A 25,675-nucleotide genomic window follows, 5' to 3' on the forward strand; every position below is an offset into this window, starting at 1 on the left:
ATTCCCAGACAATGAGAAACAAGATTCTCTGGCCTGAATGCCAAGCGTCACATCTGGAGGAAACCTGGGGCCATCCCTACGTTGAAGCATGGTGGTGGCAGCATCATGCTGTGGGGATGTTTTTCAGCGGCAGGGACTGGGAGACTAGTCAGGATCCAGGGAATGATGAACGGAGCAAAATACAGAGAGATCCTTGATGAAAACCTGCTCCAAAGCGCTCAGGACCTCAGACTGGGGCAAAGGTTCACCTTCCAGCAGGACAATGACCCTAAGCACACAGCTAAGACAATGCAGCAGTGGCTTCTCTGAATGTCCGTGAGTGGCCCAGCCAGAGCCCAGACTTGAACCTGATCGAACATCTCTGGAGAAACCTGAAAATAGCTGTGCAGCGATGCTTCCCATCCAACCTGACAGAGCTTGAGAGGATCTGCAGAGAAGAAACTCCCCAAATACAGGCGCGTCAAGCCTGTAGTGTCATAACCAAGAAGACTCGAGGCTGTAATCGCTGCCAGTGGTGCTTCAACAAAGTACTAAGTAAAGGGTCTGAATTCTTATGTAAATGTGATCTATATATACATTTATATATAACATGTAAGAAAGAAGAAAACATGTAAGAAAACCTCTTGTTGCTTTGTCATTATGGGGTATTGTGTGTAGATTGATGAGGGGGAAAAAACTATTTAATCAATTTTAGAGTAAGGCTGTAACGTAACAAAATGTGGAAAAAATCAAAGGGTCTGAATACTTTACGAATGCGCTGTATGTTAAAGTGTGTCAAATACAGTGCCTTCAGAAAGTATTCTCACCCCTTGACTTTATCCACATTTTGTTGTGTTACATCCTGTCTTTTAACTGGATTAAATTTAGAATTTGTCACTGGCCTACACACAATACCCCATGATGTCAAGCGGAATTATGTTACTTAATTTTTTTTATAAAAATGAAATGCTGAAATGTCTTGAGTCATTACGTATTCAACCCCTTTGTTATGGCAAACTTAAATACGTTCAGGAGTAAAAGTGTGCTTAACAAGTCACATAAGTTGAATGGACTCATTCCATATTCAATAATAGTGGTTAACATGATTTTTGAATAACTACCCCATCTTTGTACCCTAAACATACAATTATCTGTAAGAATTTCAAGCACAGATTCAACTACAAAGACCAGGGAGGTTTTACAATACCTTGCAAAGAAGGGCACCTATAGAGTACCACAGTATGAGTCATAATACCCATAAAACCTAGCGGTGAAACAGGGAAATGGTTCCAATAGTTTTTTCCACCATTCATTTTTTCCCCATAGGAGATTTTAGAAGCAAATTTAATAAGAGCTGTGTTTCGTGTAGGCTTACCCTGGCATGACGTTGTTTAAATCTCTCTAGGACAGGGTGACTTTTATCAATATATTCACATGTATTTATCCCCCCAAAATGAAATGCTAATTTGCTGCTAATGTGACTATCATAAAGAACTACAAATTCCATGATGACCCGGACGAGACTGACAAATTGAGGCAAAGGTAAGAATCTCTGTATTAACTATCTAATGTTAGCGAAATGTAGTAATGAATAAATAGGCAACATTTCTTTAAAAAAGGACAATTCTGTAAACTGTCTTGTGCTAGTTTTAAATTGACACAATAACTGTTAGCATAGGTGTCAGCTAGAAATGGTGTGCAAGAGCTTGCAGGGATTTGTAGTTTTGCATGATGTCTTCTTTGATGCTAATTAGCATCTTCGAATCTGAGATTAAATAAAGCCGAATATATTGATGAAAGTTACCTTGTCCGAGAGAGATTTACATGATCAAAACGGCCCGCCAGGGTAAGTCCACTCGAAACAGATCTTATTTTAAGTGTTTCTAAGGGGAAAAATGTATGGTAGAAAAATGATTGGAACCATTTCACTGTTTGACGGCTAGGTTTTATGGGTATTATGACACCTCCACTGTGAGGCTATGTAGGTAGATGGGTAAAAAAAGTTATTAATTAACCTTTGGATGGTGTGTCAATATACCCAGTCACTACAAAGGTACAGGCATCCTTCCTAACAGTTGCCGGAGAGGATGGAAACCACTCAGGGTTTTCACCATGAGGCCAAAAGTGAACGTAACAGTTCGAGTTTAATGGCTGTGATAGGAGAAAACTGAGGATGGATCAACAACATTGTAGTTACTCCACAATACTAACCTACACTTAACAAAATATATGCAACATGCAACAATTTCTAAGATTTTACTGAGTTACAGTTCATATAAGAAACTCAAGTCAATTCAAATAAATTCATTAGGCCCTAATCTATGGATTTCACATGACTAGGAATATAGATATGCATCTGTTGGTCACAGATACCTTAAAAAAAAGTAGGGGCATGGATCAGAAAACCAATCAGTATCTGGTGTGACCACCATTTGCCTCATGCAGCATTGATCAGTCTGTTGATTGTGGCATGTGGAATGTTGTCCCACTCCTCTTCAATGGCTGTGCGAAGTTGCTGGATATTGGTGGGAACTGGAACACGCTGTCGTCCACGTCGATCCAGAGCATCCCAAACATGATCAATGGGTGACACGTCTAGTCAGTATGCAGGCCATGGAAGAAAAGGGGACATTTTTAGCTTCCAGGAATTGTGAGAAAGCCATCTTCTCCGGGGAGACCGCTGGCAGCGACACCTGTCAGTACCCCTTCGTCAGGTCCTGGGTGCTGACGTATCTTGCCTTCCCCAAGCGGTCAATCAATTCATCCACCCGGGGCATGGGGTAGGCGTCGAATTTACTGACCTCATTCCCAGAAGTTGTTGCAGAAGAGGACGGTTCTGTCCGGTTTCGGTACCAGCACTTTAGGGCTAGACCACTCAGTGTGGGACTCCTCCAGTACCCCCGTCTCTAGCATTGTTATAACTTCCCGCTGGACCGCCTTCCTCCGGGATTCTGGTATCTGGTATGGCCGTTTACACACTTTTGTGTAGATGTGATGTTCCACGAGATCCGTGCGCCCCGGCACCTCGGAGAACACAGCCGTATTCCGCTGTACCAACTCTCAGAGTGCTTGTCGTTAGGTCAGGCTGAGGTCTTCCCCCATGGAGACTTCGACAGAAGGCGAATTCTGCTGTGGCCGGGTCCACATTACGCACAGCGCCTCTAGTGCGTGCCACTTCTTCAGTAGGTTCACATGGTAAAGCTGGAGGGGTCTTCTCCACCCTGGTTGGCAGACCTTATAATTGACGTTGCCTATCCGCTCAACGATATCATAGGGCCCATGCCACGTAGCCAGGAATTTGCTCTCCGTTGGGGGATCAGCACCAAGACCTTCTCACCTGGGTGGAACTCTTGTGGTTGGGCCCCCGTTTGTAAATGCGCTCCTGGGCACGTTGCGCCTGGGCCATGTGCTCCCTCACCACCGGCCAAATCGCAGTCATCGTCTCCCTCATCTCCTCCACGTGTTCCCCCATGCTGTGAAGGGGGGTTGGTTGGTACTCCCATACCTCCTTGGCTAGGTCCAGCAGTCCGTGGGGCCGATGGCCATACAGGAGCTCAAATGAGGAGAACCCAGTGGACGCTTGGGGTACCTCACGCACCAATAACATCAGGTAGGGCAGCAGCTGGTCCCAGTTTCTTCCCGTCTCTCTCGATGACATTCTTCAGCATCTGTTTTAGGGTCTTATTGAAGTGTTCGACTAGCCCATCCGTTTGTGGATGGTACACACTGGTCCTCATTTGTTTAATTCTTAAAAGATTTCAGACCTCTTTCATTACACGAGACATGAATGCGGGCCCTGGACCTACAGAATTTCCCGCGGAATACCCACCTGGCTGAATAAATGGAAGAGCTCCCGCGTGATAATGTTCGCTGCCGCCGTGCGTAATGGGATCACCTCCAGATACCGGGTGGCGTAATCTATGATTACCAAGATGTATTTGGTGTCCCCTCGCGGTCTTCACATACGGACCCACCAGATCCATCGCCACACGCTCAAACGGCACCCCTATAATGGGCAAGGGAACCAAAGGGTTTCCATAATGTACCCTCTGAGCTGTGATCTGGCACTCCGGGCAGGTACGGCAGTAGTCCTCAACGGCACTCTTGACTCCGGGCCAGTGGAACCGATTCCCAATCCGCTCCCTGGTATTCTACATCCCCAGGTGTGCCCCGAGAAGGTGGGTGTGGGGGCGAGCTGCTAGACAGTCCTAACATACTGGGTGGGTATGAGTAACAAGTCTTTTGACTCCCATTGTGCTTTACTACCTGATACAATAAATTATGCTTGATGGTAAAGTGGGGGTAGTGCCACTCACTTACCCCGGATAATAGTGCGCCGTCCACCGCGATCACCTGGCCCCTCATGTTCTGGAGGTTGGGGTCTTCTAACTGGGCCGTCCCAAACTGGCCCGTGAGGATTCCCGTGTCGAGCGGTCCGTCTGGTGCCTCCACCTCCATAAAGGGAGGTGAAGACTTTTTGTCCTGAATACAAAGTATTATGTTTGGGGCAAATCCAATACAGCACATTACTGAGTACCACTCTCCATATTTTCAAGTATACTGGTGGCTGCATCATGTAATGCATATGCTTGTAATTGTTAAGGACTGAGGAGTTTTTTCAGCATAAAAAATAACCAGTATGGCGCCACACACAGGCAAAATCCTAGAGGAAAACCTGGTTCAGTCTGCTTTCCACCAGACACTGGGAGATTAATTCACCTTTCATCAGGACAATAACCTAAAACACAAGGCCAAGTCTAAACTGGAGTTGCTTACCCAGGAGACAGTGAATGTTCCTGAGTGGCTGTTAGAGTTTTGACTTAAATCTATTGCAAGACCTGAAAATGTTTGTCTAGCAATGATCAACAACCAACTTGACAAAGCTTGAAGAATTTTGAAAATAATAATGGGCAAATGTTGCACAGTCCAGGTGTGGAAAGCTCTTAGAGACTTAACCAGAAAGACTCACAGCTATAATCCCTGCCAAATGTGCTTCTACAAAGTATTGACTCAAGGGTGCGAATACTTACAGTTGAAGTCGGAAGTTTACATACACCTTAGCCAAATACATTTCAACTCAGTATTTCACAATTCCTGACATTTAATCCAAGTAAAAATTCCCTGTTTTAGGTCAGTTAGGATCACCACTTTATTTTAAGAATGTGAAATGTCAGAAAAAAAGTAGAGAGAATAATTTATTTCAGATTTGATTTATTTCCTCACATTCCCAGTGGGTCAGAAGTTTACATACACTCAATTAGTATTTGGTAGCATTGCCTTTAAATTGTTTAACTTGGGTCACGTTTTGGGTAGCCTTCCACAAGTATCCCACAATAAGTTGGGTGAATATAGAGCTGGTGTAACTGAGTCAGGTTTGTAGGTCTCCTTGTTCGCACACACCTTTTCAGTTCTGCGCACAAAAAAATTCTATGGGATTGAGGTCAGGGCTTTGTGAAGGTCACTCCAATGCCTTGACTTTGTTGTCCATAAGCCATTTTGCCACAACTTTGGAAGTATGCTTGGGGTCATTGTCCATTTGGACGACCCATTTGCGACCAAGCTTTAAATTCATGACTGATGTCTTGAGATGTTGCTTCAATATATCCACATCATTTTTTATCCTCATGATGCCATTTATTTTGTGAAGTGCACCAGTCCCTCCTGAAGCAAAGCACCCCCACAACATGATGCTGCCACCCCCGTGCTTCACGGATGGGATGGTGTTCTTCGGCTTGCAAGCCTCCCCCTTTTTCCTCCAAACATAACGATGGTCATTATGGCCAAACAGTTCTATTTTTATTTCATCAGACCAGAGGACATTTCTCCAAAAAGTACGATCTTTGTCCCCATGTGCAGTCGCAAACCGTAGTATGGCTTTTTTATGGCGATTTTGGAGCAGTGCTGAGCGGCCTTTCAGGTTATGTCGATATAGGACTCATTTTACTGTGGATATAGATACTTTTGTACCTGTTTCCTCCAGCATCTTCACAAGGTCCTTTACTGTTGTTCTGGGATTGATTTGCACTTTCCGCACCAAAGTACATTCATTTCTAGGAGACAGAATGCGTCTCCTTCCTGAGCGGTATGACGGCTGCGTGGTCCCATGGTGTTTATACCTGTGTACTATTGTTTGTACAGATGTGGTACCTTCAGGCGTTTGGAAATTGCTCCCAAGGATGAACCAGACTTGCGGAGGTCTACAATTTTCTTTCTGAGGTCTTGGCTGATTTCTTTTGATTTTCTCATGATGTCAAGCAAAGAGGCACTGAGTTTGAAGGTAGGCCTTGAAATACATCCACAGGTACACGTCCAATTGACTCAAAGAATGTCAATTAGCCTATCAGAAGCTTCTAAAGCCATGACATTTTCTGGAATTTTCCAAGCTGTTTAAAGGCACAGTCAATTTAGTGTATGTAAACTTCTGACCCACTGGAATTGTGATACAGTGAATTATAAGTGAAATAATCTGTCTGTAAACAATTGTTGGAAAAATTACTTGTGTCATGCACAAAGTAGATGTCCTAACCGACTTGCTAAAACTATAGTTTGTTAACAAAAAATTTGTGGAGTGGTTGAAAAACAAGTTTTAATGACTCCAACCAAAGTGTATGTAAACTTCCGACTTCAACTGTATGTAAATGAGTTATTTCTGTATTTCATTTTCACAAAATTTGTAAAACATAAAAACATGTTTTACAACTTTGTCATTATGGGTACTCTGTGTAGATGGGTGAGGAAAAACCTACATTTAATCTATTTTAATTTTCAGGCTGTAACACAACAAAATGTGGAATAAGTCCATCCAGGGGTATGAATATGTTCTGAAGGCACTAAGTTGAAAACACTATGTTACAAGCACTGTGTGCTTGACCTATTCCACATTTCATTGTTACAGCCTGAATATAAAATGGATTATTATATTTAATTATTTATTTAATATTTTAACAACCCTAACCTTGCCAACAGACAAAGATCTATGACTGGATCAGTGGTTCACCAATCAGAGCCTTGGATTGGCTCAGCAACAGTAACAAGAGGTGTAATGTGTAATGACATTTTTTTTACACATAAATGTTCTTGCACAGTTCCCATGAAACATTTCTAGAACATTAATATCTTATGTTCTGAGAACATGACAACCATGTTCTGTGTATGTTTTGTGGGAAATCAATACAATATTGTCTCTACCCACAGAAAACTGGACACATGAATGTTCTTGCAGCGTACTATGAAACGTGTCTAGAAAAATAATATCTTATATTCTGAGAACATGGCAACCATGTTCTGCGTATGGTTGATGTGACGTTGATGGAATATTCTCCTAACACTCAGAAAACAGGACACGAATGTTCTTGCAACATTCCCATGATATATGTCTAGAATTTTTATATCTTATTTTCTGAGAACATGGCAACCACGTTCTGTGTATGTTTGGTGGGACATTGATGAAATATTCTCCTAACCCACAAAAAACTGGACACATGAATGTTCTTGCAATGTTCTCGTTTAATCTAGAACATCTAGAACATTAATATCTTATGACATTAAGGGAATGGTCCCTTGGAAACATTGCTTGCACATCACGGGAACATTCCTTTAAAAACGTTAGTTAATGACCTAATGAGACTCTTAAGGGTACGTTCTCTAAAGTTGTGGGAACGTTTGTTGTTAACTGGGAGCTTCTCTCTGACTGACTGAAACATCAAACGCTAAAATGGATTCCTGTCACTGGCTTGATGTGTGTGACTGACACGGCTCTGCAGCTGGTTACCCATTGAGTGTAGGTAAACCAGTAGAACAGCAGGTAAAGGGGAAGCCATCTTGACTCTTGACTTTATGTTGTCAATAAACCAAGATGGCCGCCCTGATCATCATTGAAGAATTATGGTGGTGCTGAAGGTGATCTTTCAGGTGCCCTCCCACCCACCCCAACCATCTCCTCCACCCCTGAATTAAAGTCTCGAGGTGATTTATGGGACTGAGAGAGACATAGGCTCTAACAAATGAAAGCAGCAGTGAGAGAATGAGAGAGAAGGATGAGACATTGAGCGGTGGCTTACCCCATGTTTCCTGCCATTAGAAGGATCACGTTGTAGATGTGTGAGAAGATGAAGAGGAAGAGGATGGTGCTGAAGAACATGGTCATCCAGGAGCCGTGATCCTCACGGAACATTTTCAGACGCAGATATCGACCTATAGGAGGAGGACATGAGGACGACACACCTTTTCAGTGGCAGGGTCCATTCACTGGACATTATATTCTCTCAGTCAGTGTACTACTTTTGACCAGGACCACTAGTCAAAAGTTGTGCACTATATAGGGAATAGGCTACCATTATAGATGCAACCCGTGTCTGCTGTACCAGCAAATATGAGCTCAACAAACAAGGATGAAATGGTAGGCTGTGTTCATACACATAAATAAACATTTGTCAGAAACTCAGCCTTTAAAGCATTGAAATTATGATTGAAGACCATTCTGGAGCACTATATCCTCCCTTCGAATTTCAGTGCAATTCATTTTGGTGAACTAAACCTTGCCAACTGAACTGACTGTTCTAAAATGGCTTCTCCTTAGTACAGGAATCTTCAACCTTTTCTTGCCCAGGGAAACCCTCTCAGGTAAACCCGCGAGCCAGGGACACCCGTCATACATTAGCAAAAAATGTTTTTCACATGTTTTGTCTTATAATCAGGTGAATGATAATAGCAAGGAAAAGTAATCAACAATTTAAAATTAATAGATTAGATAGATAGTCATGCGGTCTCCTCTGAACAGTTGATGTTGAGATGTGTCTGTTACTTGAACTCTGTGAAGCATTTATTCGGGCTGCAATCTGAGGTGTAGTTAACTCTAATGAACTTATCCTCTGCAGCAGAGGTAACTTGGGTTCTTCCTTTCCTGTGGCGGTCCTAATGACAGCCAGTTTCATCATAGCACTTGATGCACCTTAACCTCAAGAAACTTCTAAAGTTCTTGACATTTTCCAGATTGACTGCCCTTTATGTCTTAAAGTAACGATGTGCTGTCGTTTTTGCTTTTTTGAGCTGTTCTTGCCATAATATGGACTTGGACTTTTACCAAATAGAGCTATCTTCTGTATACCACCCCTAACTTGTCACAACTGTCACAACTGATTGGCTCAAACGCATTAAGAAGGAAAGATAATCCACAAATTAACTTTCAACAAGGCACTGTTAATTGAAATGCATTCCAGGTGACTACTTCATGAAGCTGGTTGAGAGAATGCCAAGAGTGTGTAAAGCTGTCATCAAGGCAAAGGGTGGCTACTTTGAAGAATCTAAAATACAAAATATATATATTTGTTTAACACTTTTTTGGTTACTACATGATTCCATATGTGTTATTTCATAGTTTTGATGTCTTCACTATTATTCTACAATGTAGAAAATAGTAAATTAAAGAAAAACCCTTGAATGAGTATGTGTGTCCAAAGTTTTGACTGGTACTGTATATAATTATACATTTTATTTTTGTATTTTATTTTTTGCAGCGGTGGCCGTGATTTAGCAGCGCCAAAGGGCGTCACTGCTGAATGCATATAGGGGAAACACTGCCTTGTCTGTGCTCTTTGGTATATCACTGGCTTTTTGGTCTAAACAGGTAGCATCATTTTTAGCAATCTGACTGAGACCCTGTTGTGTTCCAAGCCTCTGATGCTGCCTTGATTGTGTTCCATGAGGACAGTTCAGCATGATTAGATAGATTATGCTGATATTTGTGACCTGTGGTGTTTTCCATTCTTCTGGCTGGGAATTCAATTACTGGGAAATATCTCTCTGCTAGAGCATGAGATTGATTCAGGCAGTCCACCTTCTGCCCAGAATACATAATCACAGCTGTCCTCTGGTGCCAGAGATCCTCTACACAGTTTATGAAGACACTGAGTTCCATTACAACATTGTTATTTGGGAATTTGAATGAATCCATCTGTTAAACTAATCCATGGATTGCGTCGCCCAGAAAAGAATAAAGTAAGTGCATAGCCTAAAAGGCTTGTATCATTTTGACAGCCATCTATTTCAGATGAAATGTTGCATGGTAATAATATGAATAAATTCAAACCAGGCAATATAATCCATATGACAACTCTAAACATAAACATTTTGCATGAGTAGTGGCTTAAGCTAATGTCACTGCAAAACAGAAAATGTTATTTTCCTTGGGGATGTACAATCAGACTATGGCTAGTGTATACCACAATTTTGATCTCACTCCTGCTGCTCAGTGCTCATACAGTACAGTACAATGCCATGTCAGTGGCCCTGACCCCAAGTCCTCTCTCCCCACCGGGAGGCCCCTCTAAAATATAGGTGTTACTAACACACACAGCAGGCTTTTTTCTCTCTCCTTCTGGTTCCTCCTCAGAAACCTCAGCCAGTGCCAGCCCAGTACCAGCAGCCTGCTTCTCTCAGAGACAACTCTTTATTTTGGTCTGCCCCAGTCTCTCTAAGAGTTGCAGCCCCTGGGTGGGGTGTTGTGTTGTGTAGTGTAGTGTTGTGTAGCTGCAGTGTAGTGTTGTGTCCACACACAGTAGCAGCCACAAAGACAGGACTCAAATGCTCCGTTTATTTTCCCATTACCACAAGGCCAAAGGCTCCCACTCTCAGGCTCCCTCTCTCCGAGTGCCTAACATGCTGTTCAATTTCAGCTCGCTCACCTCATTCTCCCTAATAAAACCAAAGCCGCTGAGACTGCATCAGAGAGATGGTGTTTTACGTCCATAATAAAGATATCCATTATCTCCCTTCAGGTGTACAGACACTGTGTGTTTGTGTTTGGGTTTTCAAACTGAAATGCATTCTTAAACAGCCTTTATACAGAAGACAAATTGAGGTCTCCACTACTCAATGCACCATGTACTGTGTAAGATGCAACAAAGCAGTGGTGGCATACTGTACCATTATACTGAAGAAAGAGATTAAATTGGCTACATTCCCTGAAACCAAATTGTTTTCAACCCCATTCAAACAGTTGTAAAGTTGTGGACGAATCGATGTGCAGGTGCCTAGCTAGTGTGGATTGTGGTTTTTTGAGGTTCATCACAGCACCATAATTGAATTGGTTTGTGTGGATTAATTTAATTGCAGTGCCAGTGAGCCCTAGCTCTGATCTAGGTGCAGCCTGCATAGTATCGGCAGATCTGACTCTTAAAGTGGCCAGCCCAGCCAGCGAACACGGTGGCAAGCCTCTCGGAGCCAATCAGTGAAGGCCTGATAACGAGTGATTCATGAACCCCTGCTACACCATTCAGCCAGGCTGGACACACACACGCACACAGCCACGCAGGCACGCACACACACAGGCACATACACACACACACACACACACACTTAAACCCACATGCTCAAGCAAACAATTTTCCATAGCTGACTATTTACCACCATAAACCAATGCTGACACTAAGACCACACTCAACGAGCTATATAGGGCCATAAGCCAAAAAGAAAACGCTCATCCAGAGGCAGTGCTTCTAGTGGCCGGTGATTTTAATGCAGGAAAACTCAGTTTCACTTCATTTCTACCAGCATGTCACCTGTGCAACTACAGGGGAAAAAACATATCCCAACCAGAAGCCATGGATTACAGGCAATATCTGCATTGAGCTAAAGCCTAGAGCTACTGCTTTCAAGGAGTGGAAAACTAAGCCGGACGCTTATAAGAAATCCCGCTACGCCCTCTGACAAATGATCAAACAGGCAAAGCGTCAATACAGGACAGGGTTTCCATTAGACGGTAATAGCCGGTTTTTGGCCTATAAAAAAAAATTGAGAAGCCGATTAATAAAATTGGCACTGGCCAACTGTCCGGGAGAAGAAAACTAAATCCCATTGAGAAATAACGATTTTTATCCTATTCATGGATGGAAATACCAGTCGATGGAAATACATTTGACTGGTCATGCTTATCCATCTATAGGTTCATTTCCATAATTTAGTGGCATTAAATTGGCACGTGTGTAGGTTAAAGTATATCCGTTATGTATCTTACATATCACACGTGTACAGCATACAGATACAGAGACGTTGAGCGGAAAATCTGTCAGACTACGCAAAAGCAGCTGCTGCAGCATCTCAAACTTCATCAGCACTTTCCAATAAGCTGGAGGCAGTAGGCAATGCCTTTTCAAAAAATATACTTAATTGTTTGAAACATGAACGTTTTAATATATATTATTAAGCATGTCTTACCTTGCTTCAAAGTAGCCAATTAGATATCCTCTCTTTCTAAATTTCAAACAGATATTTTTATCTGTCACATGAAAGCACTCGCATGTGCATTGTCCCGCTAATTGCATTATGGAGTGAACATTCGCAAGTAGCCTACTGCCTTGTGCGCATTGCTGCGCTTATAACGTGAAGAAATAGTAGTTTATCAACATTGTAAGCTAAACGTTCTGATCTGTTGCATCAGACTCATTGCTTTTTAAAGTGTTTCTTATGTAGCCTTACTGGATTTGTGAATTTGGGATCTACACTACATGACCAAAAGTATGTGGACATCTGCCCGTCGAACATCTCATTCCAAAATCATGGGTATTAATATGGAGTTGTCCCCCCTTTGCTGCTATAACAGCCTCCACTCTTCTGGGAAGGCTTTCCACTAAGATGTTGGAACATTGCTGCGGGGACTTGCTTGATGTTGGGCGATTAGGCCTGGCTCGCAGTCGGTGTTCCAATTCATCCTAAAGGTGTTCGATGGGGTTGAGGTCAGGACACTGTGCAGGCCAGTCAAGTTATTCCACTCTGATCTCAACAAACTATTTCTGTATGGACCTCGCTTTGTGCACAGGGGCATTGTCATGCTGAAACAGGAAAGGGCCTCCCCCAAACTGTTGCCACAAAGTTGGAAGCACAGAATCGTCTAGAATGTTATTGTATGCTGTAGCGTTAAGATTTCCCTTCACTGGAACTAAGGGGCCTAGCCCGAACCATGAAAAACAGCCCCAGACCATTATTCCTCCTCCACTCCTCCTCTACAGTTGCCACTATGCATTTGGGCAGGTAGCGTTCTCCTGGCATTTGCCAAACTCATATTCGTCCGTCGGACTGCCAGATGGGGAAGCGTGATTCATCACTCCAGAGAAAGCGTATCCACTGCTCCAGAGTCCAATTGTGGTGAGCTTTACACCACTCCAGCCGACGCTTGGCATTGTGCATGGTGATCTTAGGCCTGTGTATGGCTGCTCGGCCATAAAAACCCATTTTGATGAAGCTCCCGACGAACAGTGATTGGACTGACGTGGCTTCCAGAGGCAGTTTGGAACTTGGTAGTGTGTGTTGCAACCAAGGACAGACGATTTTTACGTACTAGGCACTTCAACGCTCGGCGGTCCCAAATCTGTTCCCAAGTATTTCCATACATACTGTAATAGAGAAAACATGTGATCATATACAAATGTAAGCAAGTGTCACGTCCTGACCAGTAAAGGGGTCGTTTGTCATTGTAGTATGGTCAGGGTGTGGCAGGGGGTGTTGTTTTTGTGTGTTTTGGGGTTGGTTTATTTAGAGGGGATTTGTTCTAGTTGTCATTTTCTATGTTCGCTTTCTATGTGTGGCCGAGTATGGTTTCCAATCAAAGGCAGGTGTCTTTCGTTGTCTCGGATTGGAAGCCATACTTAGGCAGCCCTTTTTTCCTTTGGATTTGTGGGTGGTTGTTTTCTGAATAGCCGTGTGCCTTACGGAACTGTTTGGTCGTTTGTTTATTTTGTTTGAGTGTTCACTCTAAATAAAGAAAGAAGATGAGCACTATATCCGCTGCGCCTTGGTCTGTCCCTTACGACGCTTATGACAGAACCACCCACCGAAAGAAGACCAAGCAGCGGGGTAAGGAGCAGGAGAAGTATTTGGAGTCGTGGACGTGGGAGGAGATTTTAGACGGGAAAGGACCCTGGAGGCAGGCTGGGGAGTATAGTCGACCGAAGGAGGAACTGGAGGCAGTGAAGGCAGAGCGGCGCTACTATGAGGCGCTGTATAAGCCAAGAGGCAAGTGCGAGAGGCACACGAGGAGTTGGGCAGAGTCAGGGTGCAGTCCTGAGCCAACTCCCCATGCTTACCGTGGGGAGCGGGTGACGAGGGGAACACCGAGCTATGCAGAAATGCGCACGGTATCGCCCATACACACGCACAGTCCGGTGCGGTCAGTACGGGCTCCGCAGTGTTGCCTGGCGAGAGTTGGCCGGCAGCCAGGGAGAGGTGCGCCGGCACAGCACATCTGGCCGCCAGTGCGTCTCCTCGGTCCAGCTTACCCTGCGCCTGCTCTACGCACGGCAGCCCTCTCGCTGGAGGCCCCAGGCTGAGGGGCGTCGTTGGAGGCCCCGGGCTGAGGAGCGTCGCTGGAGGCCCGGGGCTGAGGAGCGTCGCTGGAGGCTCCGGGCTGAGGAGCGTCGCTGGAGGCTCCGGGCTGAGGAGCGTCACACCAGTCCGGAGAGACCGGTCCCAGCTCCATGCAGGATGCCTCCAGCGACGCTTCTCAGCCCGGAGCCTCCAGCGACGCTCCTCAGCCCGGAGCATCCAGCGACGCTCCTCAGCCCGGGGCCTCCAGCGACGCTCCTCAGCCCGGGGCCTCCAGCGACGCTCCTCAGCCCGGGGCCTCCAGCGACGCTCCTCCACAGATGATGCAATCTCTATTGCACTCCACACGGCCCTTTCCGACTTGGAAAAAAGGAGCACCTACCTGAGAATGCTGTTCATTGACTACAGCTCAAGATTCAAAACCATAGTGCCCTCGAAGCTCATCACTGAGCTAAGGTCCCTGGAAATGAACACCTCCCTCTGCAACTGTATCCTGGACTTCCTGTTGTGCCACCCCCAGGTGGTAAGGGTAGGCAACAACACATCCGCCATGCTTACCCTCAACACTGGGGCCCCTCAGAGGTACAGTGTACTCCCTATTCAACTACGACTGCGTGGCCGCGTGGCCATCATCATTAAGTTTGCCAAAAACACAACGGTGATCACTGACGACGATGAGATAGCCTATAGAGAGGTCAGAGACCTGTCAGGGTGGTGCCAGGACAACAAGGTCTCCCTCAATATCAGTCAGACAAAAGAACCGATCGTGGACAACAGGAAACGGAGGGCCGAGCACACCCCCATTCACATCGACGGGGCTGTTGTGGAGCGGGTCAAGAGCTTCAAGTTCCTCGGTGTGCACATCACTAAAGACCTATCATGGTCCAAACACACCAATACAATTGTGAAGAAGGCACGACAACGCCTCTTCCCCTTCAAAAGGCTGAAAAGAATTGGCATGGGCCCTGTTGCGACGTGACTAAACATTCATCTGATGACTGTTATGTATCAAATCAACTAACTAGGTTTAATTGTTACTCGATTAAATTCATCATGTAACAGTTAACTCATTAGGATTTAGGGCAACACTGAAGAAGTTGTTTAACGAGTTACAATTTCCCAAATTAAACTTTAGATGATATATATCGATAAAAGTAATTTATTAATATTACCTCATATCAGTCTCATAATTCGGAACGTCACATACTCATTCATATGCACAAACCCCAGCTTTACTGATCATTCCGTACCATAAAAATGTATTTAATTATTGATTTACTACCTAACTACATGATAACACAGGATACATACACACACGGTATAGGTTATTGACTAGAAACTTAATACGATGGAAACAGGTCCCTAGTGGACTAACAACAACATGACTGCTTATTTATCAAAAGAGGGAGGAGTAGAGAGGAACAAAGGGAGAATCAAAGAGAGACAAACTTATATACTTGGAACTACGCCCATTTTGGGTAAGAAGTAATGAATGTATTTACGTGTTTGAATGTCTTCCTTCGTCGTTTATCTCTTTTGGACCCATGCCTTCGTGAAAAGGGTTCCGTTGGCCTTTTCCCGAGCTCTTAAGTGTAAGGCTCTGATTGTACACAAGAGGTCACAATGTCCTTGTCCTGTAGTCTGAAGCAGACTAACAGGGTATTGTTTACTTTCACTCCCAGGGAGAGTGGTCCTCTGAATGCAGCTAATCAGCCGTGTTGATGATCCCCAGTGGGGTGATGAGAGTAGTGTAGTTGACAAGGATTTGAAGAGAGTAATAGGATGGTCCTACTTAAATTCACTTTCTTAGATACAGTACTTAGAACAGCTACTCAGCCGTAACATTGATTGCTAGAGAGGCTACTTTGCCGTCTTCACCTCGTCTTAACCAATGGAGATCTAGGCTGCAGCTAGAGTCCTTCTGGTCTGATATGTTAATTCTCAACTCATCCTTTATACACTCTGGCAAAAAGGGGGCATTTCCATCATGCTGACATGCTCTTTGAGCTCCCTCGAGCATGGCTACTTACTGGGCAATGTATCATCAAAACTATGATCTCGTTTAAAAACTAAACTCAAATTCATATCTTAACATAAATATTCTCATCATCTTTGATATTTCCTACGCTTAAGGATGAAAACCTGACATATACAGTTCAAGTTACAATATTTTTGTCCTAAAATTTTTAGACCATTTTTAATGCCATCACAAAATCAACATTAGTTTTCCATAGACCATCTCTCATCATTCCCCACATTCAGATATTATTGTACATACAGAAATATACAGAAATATTGTCCCAGTGTTCACTTTTGGACATTAGAGTTTTTGGACGGCAAAATGCCTCTTTAACAAAGGGACATTCCAATCACCACAACTAAAGACCAAAAAGAGTCCAATTTACATACAATTTACAACCGGGCGTGAGGTGTCACAAAACCCCTACATCAATTCCTCCTCCCCTCTGCGCGTGAGAGGGATCTGGTAGACCTGATCCATGGTAACCTGATCTTTGGATTCTCACGGGAGAGTTATGACAGCCCTCAGATCCTCAAAAAGTTCTACAGCTGTACCATCTGGGGCATCTTGACTGGCTGGTTCACTGCTTGGTACTGTATGGCAACTGTTTGGCATGCGACCGCAAGGCGCTACAGAGTATAATGCATATGGCCCAGTAAGTCACTGGGACCGAGCCCCCTGCTATCCAGGACCTCTATATCAGGCAGTGTTAGAGGAAGGCCCAAAAAATGGTCAAAGACTCCAGCCACCCAAGCCACAGACTGTTCTCTCTGCTACCGTATGGCAAGCAGTACCCGTGCATAAAGTCTGGAACCAACAGGACCCTGAACAGCTTCTCCCCCCAAGCCATAAGACTTCTAAACAAGACTGCTAAATAGCTAATCAAATGGCTACCCGGACCTCCTGCATTTACTCTATTTTGCACCAACTGTCTTTCACTGACTCTATGCACACACACTGGACACACACTACCCACACATACTTACACTGACACCCCAGCATACACATACTACATACGCCCACACACACATAACATGCACACACTTGCATACTGATGCCACACACACACACACACACACACACACACACACACACACACACACACACACACACACACACACACACACACACACACACACACACACACAAACACTTTCACACTCACCACATACACTGCTGCTACTATCTATTACCGATCCTGTTGCCTAGTCACTTTACCCCTACCTATATGTACAGCAGTGGAGGCTGCTGAGGGGAGGACAGCTCATAATAATGTCTGGAATGGATTTTAATGGCTGGAATAGAGTGAATAGAATGGTAACAAACCCATTCATGTGTTTGATACACTTCCATTTACTCCATTCCGGCCATTATTATGAGCCGTCCATAGCTACTTCAATTACCTAGTACCCCTGCATATCGACTCGGTACTTGTACTCCCTTTACATAGCCATGTTATTTTTACTCTTATTTTCGTTCGTTATTCACTGTGTATTTATTCCTCTTGTCACAATTTCTATTTTTGATGTCATTTTTCATCTTATCTTTAACTCTGCATTGTTGGAAAAGGACCCGTAAGTAAGCATTTCACTGTTGGTCTACAGCTGTTGTCTACAAAGCATGTGACAAATAAAATTTGATTCAATTTTGAAACTCTGACTCTTGGCCACTACAACTTCCATCAAAATTCTAAAATGTGTGGTTGTTTCCATCTAGTGGTGATATAGTGATAGTACCACAGAACTAAAAAGGGGCCCCTTTTGTAATTATACAGCATTAACATTGACCATCATGTAAATGTGGAAATCGTTAAACGTGGTATGTGCATGACCACGCTGGTTTCCCCTGTTTAATTCTAGCAAACCAGTGGAATAATAAATGATAATGAACACTAAACAAAGGTCATGGCACAAAAACAGGATTTGAAAAAGACAAAAAACACTCCAATCTTTTTCTGACAACAAGCAGGCAAGCAGGAACGTTGGTGCCAGACAGCTAAAATACAAACACACATTGGCAAACTGGAGCAAGGCAATCAATCAAACACACACACACACACACACACACAGTGGGCGTCACACACAGACAGGCAGCCTGTCACCAACCTCAGCCCCAGACTGATGAGAAGTACACAGCTGGTGGAGGTGTTCAACTAAGTGAGTGACAGACAGAATGAGTGAGTGAGTGAGTGAGACCTGAGACCCGAACACTGTCTCTCCTGTCATCATGATACCACTGCTCATCAATAACTCGCAGTTTATTCAACAGGGTAAGAACAGCTCCTCATTCATTATTTCACACCCACATTATGATTCACTGACACATCATGGTGTATACCTGTACAGATACATTCATACATATATTTTTGAGCAATGACGGTAGTTTGTGGCCACCAAAACATTATTTATTGTGTTATTGGTGTTGAAGTTTTTTGGTCACGTACACAGATTTACAGATGTTATCGCAGGTGCAGCAAAATGCTTGTGTTTCTAGCTCAAACAGTGCAGTAATACCTAGCAATAAAAATAAAACCCACATAATCCAATCGATTATGATTTTTTAAATAAGAAATTAAGAAATATCAAAACAATCAATGTCAGAGTCCGGAATATAAATATAAATACATACTGTATAATCTATATAAATATATATACAAATAATGGTGTGTATAGACAGTATGGGCAGTATATGAATAGAAAAGGTGTATACTGAAGTAGTTATATAGGATGAGGCATGAATACAGTATATACATATAAATTGGGTAAATTAGTGTAAACATTATTAAAGTGACCAGTGTTCAATGACTATGTACATAGGGATCAGTCGCTAAGGTGCAGCGTAGAGTACCGGCTGGTAGCCGGCTAGTAACAGTGACTAAGGTTCACTGTAGGGTACTAGACGGAGGCCGGCTAGTGGTGACTGTTTAACAGTCTGATGGCCTGGAGATAAAAGCTGTTTATCAGTCTCTCAGTCCCAGCTTTGATGCACCTAATGTGGTCTTTTGAATGGGTATAGTATTAATTAGCAAAATGCTTATCAGTATGTTTGGAAAGTTTTGTGATGAGAAAGATTACAGAAAATGCAAAATGTCCACAAAAAATACTTAATAACACATTTAGGGCATTCCATGTGTATAAAGTTCAGAATTAGTCTTTACATCTCTAAAGATCGAGAGAGAAAAAAACTATCCTGTCACTCTCAGCGTCACAGACACTATGTTGAAATGTGATAAAAGTTAATGTAACCTTTGCATGCATAGTCAACATAAATAGCCAGTCTTGATTGAAAGCAAACAGCACGTTTCCATATTGAAGGTAATAGATCAACAGTGGAATCCAGGGCTCATTATTCTCAGCACATACAGTACAATAGCCAGACTGTCACTTCCTGGTGACTGGTCACAGCAGGACTGGGGGGGTGGATGGGGTTGAGAAGGTTTGGAGACAGGCAGGCAGGGGACTCTACCTGATTTAATGATAATGATATATCCTGGCTGAACCTTGGCTAGAATAACCTTGATGTGGATCAACTGAAATGCATGTCATTATATATGGCATGAAAGGCTACCCTTGATTATGTTTTTATACTGTATTAAGTGATCTTGTAAATGTCCCCATCCCACAACAGAGGTAATGTTTGGGGTAAATGCAAGCTGTTTGAAATCAATATGTTTTTTAAGTGGCTGTCTATTGTCTTTTCCCACCCCCACAGTACCGTTCCTGCCCCTAAACCAGTCGGAAGCGTTCTGCAGCCAGTTTAAGAATGGCCATTGGTACTGCTACGTCCTCCTCGTTCTTTTCACCTTCACCCTGCCCCTGGGCATCCTGGGTAACGTGGTGGCTCTGTTCAACTACACCTGCTTCCGGAGGACACGTAGTCTGTCCACCAGCAACGTGTTCCTACTCAACCTGGCCATGTGTGACTCTGCCTGGATCCTCACCCTGCCCTTCACCATCTACTTCAGCCTCCAGAGGCCCTTCCTCAAGGCCATCCAGACCTTCTGCCAACTCAAGAAGATCTTCTTCAACATCAACATCTACGGTAGTATTCTCTTCCTCACTCTGATCAGCTTCGATCGCTACGCCGGCACCGTGCACCCTATCAGCTCCCGCCTGTGGTGGGACGTAGGCAAAGCCAAGCTCTGCTCCACCTGCGTTTGGGTCTTCCTCTTCCTGGGCTCCATCCCTGAACTCTTTGTGACCTTCGCCATCCAGAGACCGGGGAACGTGACCGTGTGCATGGACCACATCCAGGGTCCATTCATCTACGTCAAAACCATCTCCATCATCAGGACTCTGGTGGGCTTCGCCCTGCCGTTCAGTGTCATGCTGGCCTTCTATGTGATGACAGTGCGGGTGTTACGAGGAATGCCCCGGGGAAAGAGAAGGGGTTGTGGCGGGTGTCAGTGGGTGGGGAAGCCCCTGCTGCTCATCACCGCTGCCCTGCTGGTGTTCGTGGTGTCCTTCGTGCCCTACCACGTCATGATCATGACCCTGGTATTCATGAGGATCCACAACCAGGTAACTCCCGCCAACGTGCACGTCCTCTATGCCTCCTATGAGTTCTTGGAGGCCATGTGCAGCGTGAGTTGCTGCCTGGACCCCATGCTGTACATCCTGGCCAGTGACAGGTTCCAGAGGAGACTGCAGGCCCTCAGGAGGGGCCACCACAGGGCGCTATGCTGCAGGCGTAGCAGGAGGGTAGGGGTGGAGGGCTGACAGTGGAAAGGGCCTTCTATTATAGTCAGCTGTATTAAATTCAACTAATTTAGTAAACTACAAAATAGTTTGATCGTTTTATTTGAAGATCTAAAAAGACACATATTAAGGGCCGGTGTAATGTGCAGGCGTTAGTGGGCCTGGCACACCTAACGTACCTCCTTGCCCAACCAAATCAAATATTTAAATATTGATCATTTATTTTTGTCCAGACAGCATCAGATACATGGGCTAGATATAGTAAGACAGAGAGGCGCTGTTTCGCTGACTCTGATTATTTTTCAGATGCGTTTGCTATCTCATCCTGGAATATACAAGGTCTTAGGTCATCTATCTTTGGCCGAAAGAGCAGGAACCCAGACTTCATCAAATAAATTGGAAATACAGACATTGTCATCCTACAATAAACATGGTATAGAGGAGACGGACCCACTGGTTGCCATCTAGGTTACAGAGAGCTGATAGTCCCATCCACTACTGTACCAGGTGTGAAACAGGGAAGAGGCTCTGGGGGTATGCTAACTTGGTATAAATCAGTCCTAACCCACTCTATTAAATTAGTCAAAACAGAAGCATTTTACATCTGGCTAGAAATAAATAAGGAAATTAACTCAACGGAGCAAAATGTCCTCATGTGTGCTACCAATATTCCCCCTAAAGAATCCCCATATTTTAATGATGACAGCTTCTCCATCCTAGACGGGAAGATCAACCATTGGCAGCTATTACAGCTGTGAGTCTATCTGGGTAAGTCTCTTAGAGCTTTGCACACAAGCTTTGTCAAGTTGGTTGTTAGACAGCCATTTTCAAACCTTGCCATATATTTTCAAGCCGATTTAAGTTAAAAGTGTAACTCGGCCACTCAGGAACATTCAATGTTATCTTGGTTAGCAACTCCAGTGTATATTTGGCCTAGTGATTTAGGTTATTGTCCTGGTGAAGGTTATTGTCCTGGTGAACCCACAACATGATGCAGCCACTATCATGCTTGAAAATATGAAGAGTGGTACTGAGTGATGTGTGGTGTTGGATTTGACCCAAACGCTTTGTATTCTGGACAAAAAGTTAATTACTTTGACACATTTTTTGCAGTATTACTTAAGTGCCTTGTTGCAAACCGGATGCATGTTTGGAATATTTTTACATCAGTTCAGGCTTCACTCTTTTCACTCTGTCAGTTAGGTTAGTATTGTTGAGTAACTACAATGTTGTTGATCCATCCTCTGTTTTCTCATATCACAACCATTAAGCTCTGTAAATGTTTTAAAATCACCATTGCCCTTATGGTGAAAAACCTGAGCGGTTTCCATCCTCTCCGGCAACTGAGTTAGGAAAGACGCCTGCATCTTTGTAGTGACTGGGTGTATTGATACACCATCCAAAGTGTAATTAATAACTTCACCATGTTCAAAGGTCAAAGGGATATCCAATGTCTGCTATTTTTATTATTACCCATCTACCAATAGGTGCCCTTCTTTGTGAAGCATTGGAAACCCCCAAAGCCCTATGTTTTATTAATTTGTAAAAATTTCTAAAGACATAATTCCAGTTTGACATTATGGGGTATTATGTGTAGGCCAGTGACAGAAAATCTCAATTTAATCCATTTTAAGCGCAGGCTGTAACACAACAAAATAGGGGAAAAATCAAGGGGTGTGAATTGACCGTTAATTAACATAAACACATTTATCATCTCCTGGCATCCACGCATAGCCTACAAGCCACTGATGCAGACCTCTGGAACATCTAAGTTGTAAAAAGTCTAATAAATCCATTTAAATATAGCCTACACCATCACAATAAATCCATTATTTATTTTAGACAGGTCTAAAGAAACATGATATGAAGAAAATGTAGTCTATTACCGAAGGTCTTTATAAACCAAGGTTGAAGCAAAGCAGATACACTTGTTTGTATGTAAAATCACAGAGAAGAAAAAATACTTTCTAAATAATGGGCCATTTAGTTTATTAAAGGTTAGGCCCTGATCTGGCTATGCAATACAGTTTGGCTGTGGGCTACACTGGTTCATTTAGCAGACAAGATTTGCTTAGAATTCAGTGGCATTATTTTATAGTATGAAAAATACAATTGAACATACAGTTGAAGTTGGAAGTTTACATACACTCGGTTGGAGTCATTAAAACTAGTTTTTCAACCACTCCACAAATTTCTTGTTAACAAACTATAGTTTTGGCAAGTCGGTTAGGACATCTACTTTGTGCATGACACAAGTAATTTTTCCAACAACTGTTTACAGACAGATTATTTCACTTATTCCAGTGGGTCAGAAGTTAACATGCACTAAGTAGACTGTGCATTTAAACAGCTTGGAAAATTCCAGAAAATTATGTCATGGCGTTAAAAGCTTCTGATAGGCTAACTGACATAATTTGAGTCAATTGGAGGTGTACATGTGGATTTATTTCAAGGCCTACCTTCAAACTCAGTGCCTCTTTGCTTGACATCATGGGAAAAGCAAAAGAAATCAGCCAAGATCTCAGAAAAAAATTGTAGACCTCCACAAGTCTGGTTCATCCTTGGGAGCAATTTCCAAATGCCTGAAGGTACCACATTCATCTGTACAAACAATAGTACGCAAGTATAAACACGTCATATCCTTCAGGAAGGAGATGCTTTCTGTCTCATAGAGATGAACGTACTTTGATGCGAAAAGTGCAAATCAATCCCAGAACAACAGTAAAGGACCTTGTGAAGATGCTGGAGGAAACAGGTACAAAAGTATCTATATCCACAGTAAAACCAGTCCTATATCAACATAACCTGAAAGGCCGCTCAGCAAGGAGGAAGCCACTGCTCCAAAACCGCCATAAAAAAACCAGATTACTGTTTGCAACTGCACATGGGGACAAGATCGTCTTTTTGGAGAAATGTCCTCTGGTCTGATGAAACAAAAATAGAACTGTTTGGCCATAATGGCCATCGTTATGTTTGGAGGAAAAAGGGGGAAGCTTGCAAGCCGAAGAACACCATCCCAACCGTGAAGCACGGGGGTGGAAGCATCATGTTGTGGGGGTGCTTTGCTGCAGGAGGGACTGGTGCACTTCACAAAATAGATGGCATCATGAGGCAGGAAAATTATGTGGACATATTGAAGCAACATCTCAAGACCAGTCAGGAAGTTAAAGCTTAGTCACAAATGGTTATTCCAAATGGACAATGACCCCAAGCATACTTCGAAAGTTGTGGCAAAATGGCTTAAGGACAACAAAGTCAAGGTATTGTTGGGGCAGAACAGAAAAAGCGAGTGAGATCAAAGGGGCCTACAAAACTGACTCAGTTACACCAGCTCTGTCAGGAGGAATGGGCCAAAATTCACCCAACTTATTGTGGGAAGCTTGATGAAGGCACCCGAAATGTTTGACCCAAGTCATACAATTTAAAGGCAATTATACCAAATACTAATTGAGTGTATGTAAACTCCTGACCCACTGGGAATGTGATGAAAGAAATAAAAATCATTCTCGCTACTATTATTCTGACATTTCACATTCTTAAAATAAAGTGGTGATCCTAACTGACCTAAGACAGGGAATTCTTACTTGGATTAAATGTCAGGAATTGTGAAAAACTGTGTTTAAACGTATTTGGCTAAGGTATATGTAAACTTCCGACTTCAACTGTACATGACATGTATTAATTACACTGCTAGAATGTTGAATTCAGAATGACTGCTCATTAGCTTGAAGTGGGGGTCCATCGAGGCCCAGCGGTTCTAGTTTTAAAAATAATTGTGCAGCGTAGGTCCTGTCAAGAAAACATGCCCCAATGGAAATCTGCCCCAGGGCAGTGATTGGGGACATTGCCCTGTGTAGTGTGCTGTCTTTTAGATGGGATGTTAAACGGGTGTCCTGACTCTCTGTGGTCACTAATGATCCTATGGCACTTATTGTAAGAGTAGGGGTGTTAACCCTGGTGTCCTGGCTAAATTCCCAATTTTGCCTTCATACCATCATGGCCACCTAATCATCCCCCAGTTTACAATTGGCTCATTCATCCCCTGTCCTCTCCCCTGTAACTATTCCCCAGGTCATTGCTGTAAATTAGAATGTGTTCTCAGTCAACTTACCGGGTAAAAAAAAATAGCCCAATTAATTTACATGCTATTGAGTCTATAACTGGGTGTCCTGTTTTGGGGTATTGTACCATCAAAGTGGTTGTTAGTCCACTCACACACATACATAACAGCAGTTACTACCCTAGAACAGACGACTTGCTCTGACAAACCTAGATGGGCTGGATAGGAGAGGAGAGAGCCCTGCTCCGCTCCACCTGGATATCACAGAGTTTACACTGCAGCCCCCTGTTATTACATCGCCAGCTGTGTTAACGTGGCCAAGGCGTCACACTCAACATTGGAATTACCATGACAACATTGCCGGGATCCCCAGAGTTGCAGCCCATGGTAACTACAAGTCTCCCCAATAAAACAGAGACAGGTGGGCGTACTTGTAAGAGTGAGACTCCCTCCCTCCATCGTTACCTCCCTCCCTCCCTCCAATGTGCGATAGAAAGCAGCTGTTCCAGTGTCTAGCTGGGGCTGTTTCAACAGCCACATCTGATTACTGCCAGAGAGGTTTGTTAAATCATTTCCCCAGTCGTAAGAGCTACAGTGTTGTAC

The 25,675-nt window shown here is 43.5% G+C and overlaps 1 protein-coding gene across 1 annotated transcript in view; it reads right to left on the bottom strand.

Annotated features, from left to right (window-relative positions):
* LOC115151823 (transmembrane protein 117) overlaps positions 1–25,675 on the bottom strand; it is a 79,245-nt gene that overhangs the window by 44,749 nt on the left and 8,821 nt on the right. Inside the window, exon 3 of the mRNA XM_029696079.1 lies at positions 8,040–8,172. Within this exon, the coding sequence (XP_029551939.1) occupies positions 8,040–8,172 (133 nt within the window). The remainder of the gene's footprint in view (positions 1–8,039; positions 8,173–25,675) is intronic.

This window comes from Salmo trutta, chromosome 17, assembly GCF_901001165.1.
Source record: "Salmo trutta chromosome 17, fSalTru1.1, whole genome shotgun sequence".
Lineage (NCBI taxonomy): Eukaryota > Metazoa > Chordata > Actinopteri > Salmoniformes > Salmonidae > Salmo > Salmo trutta.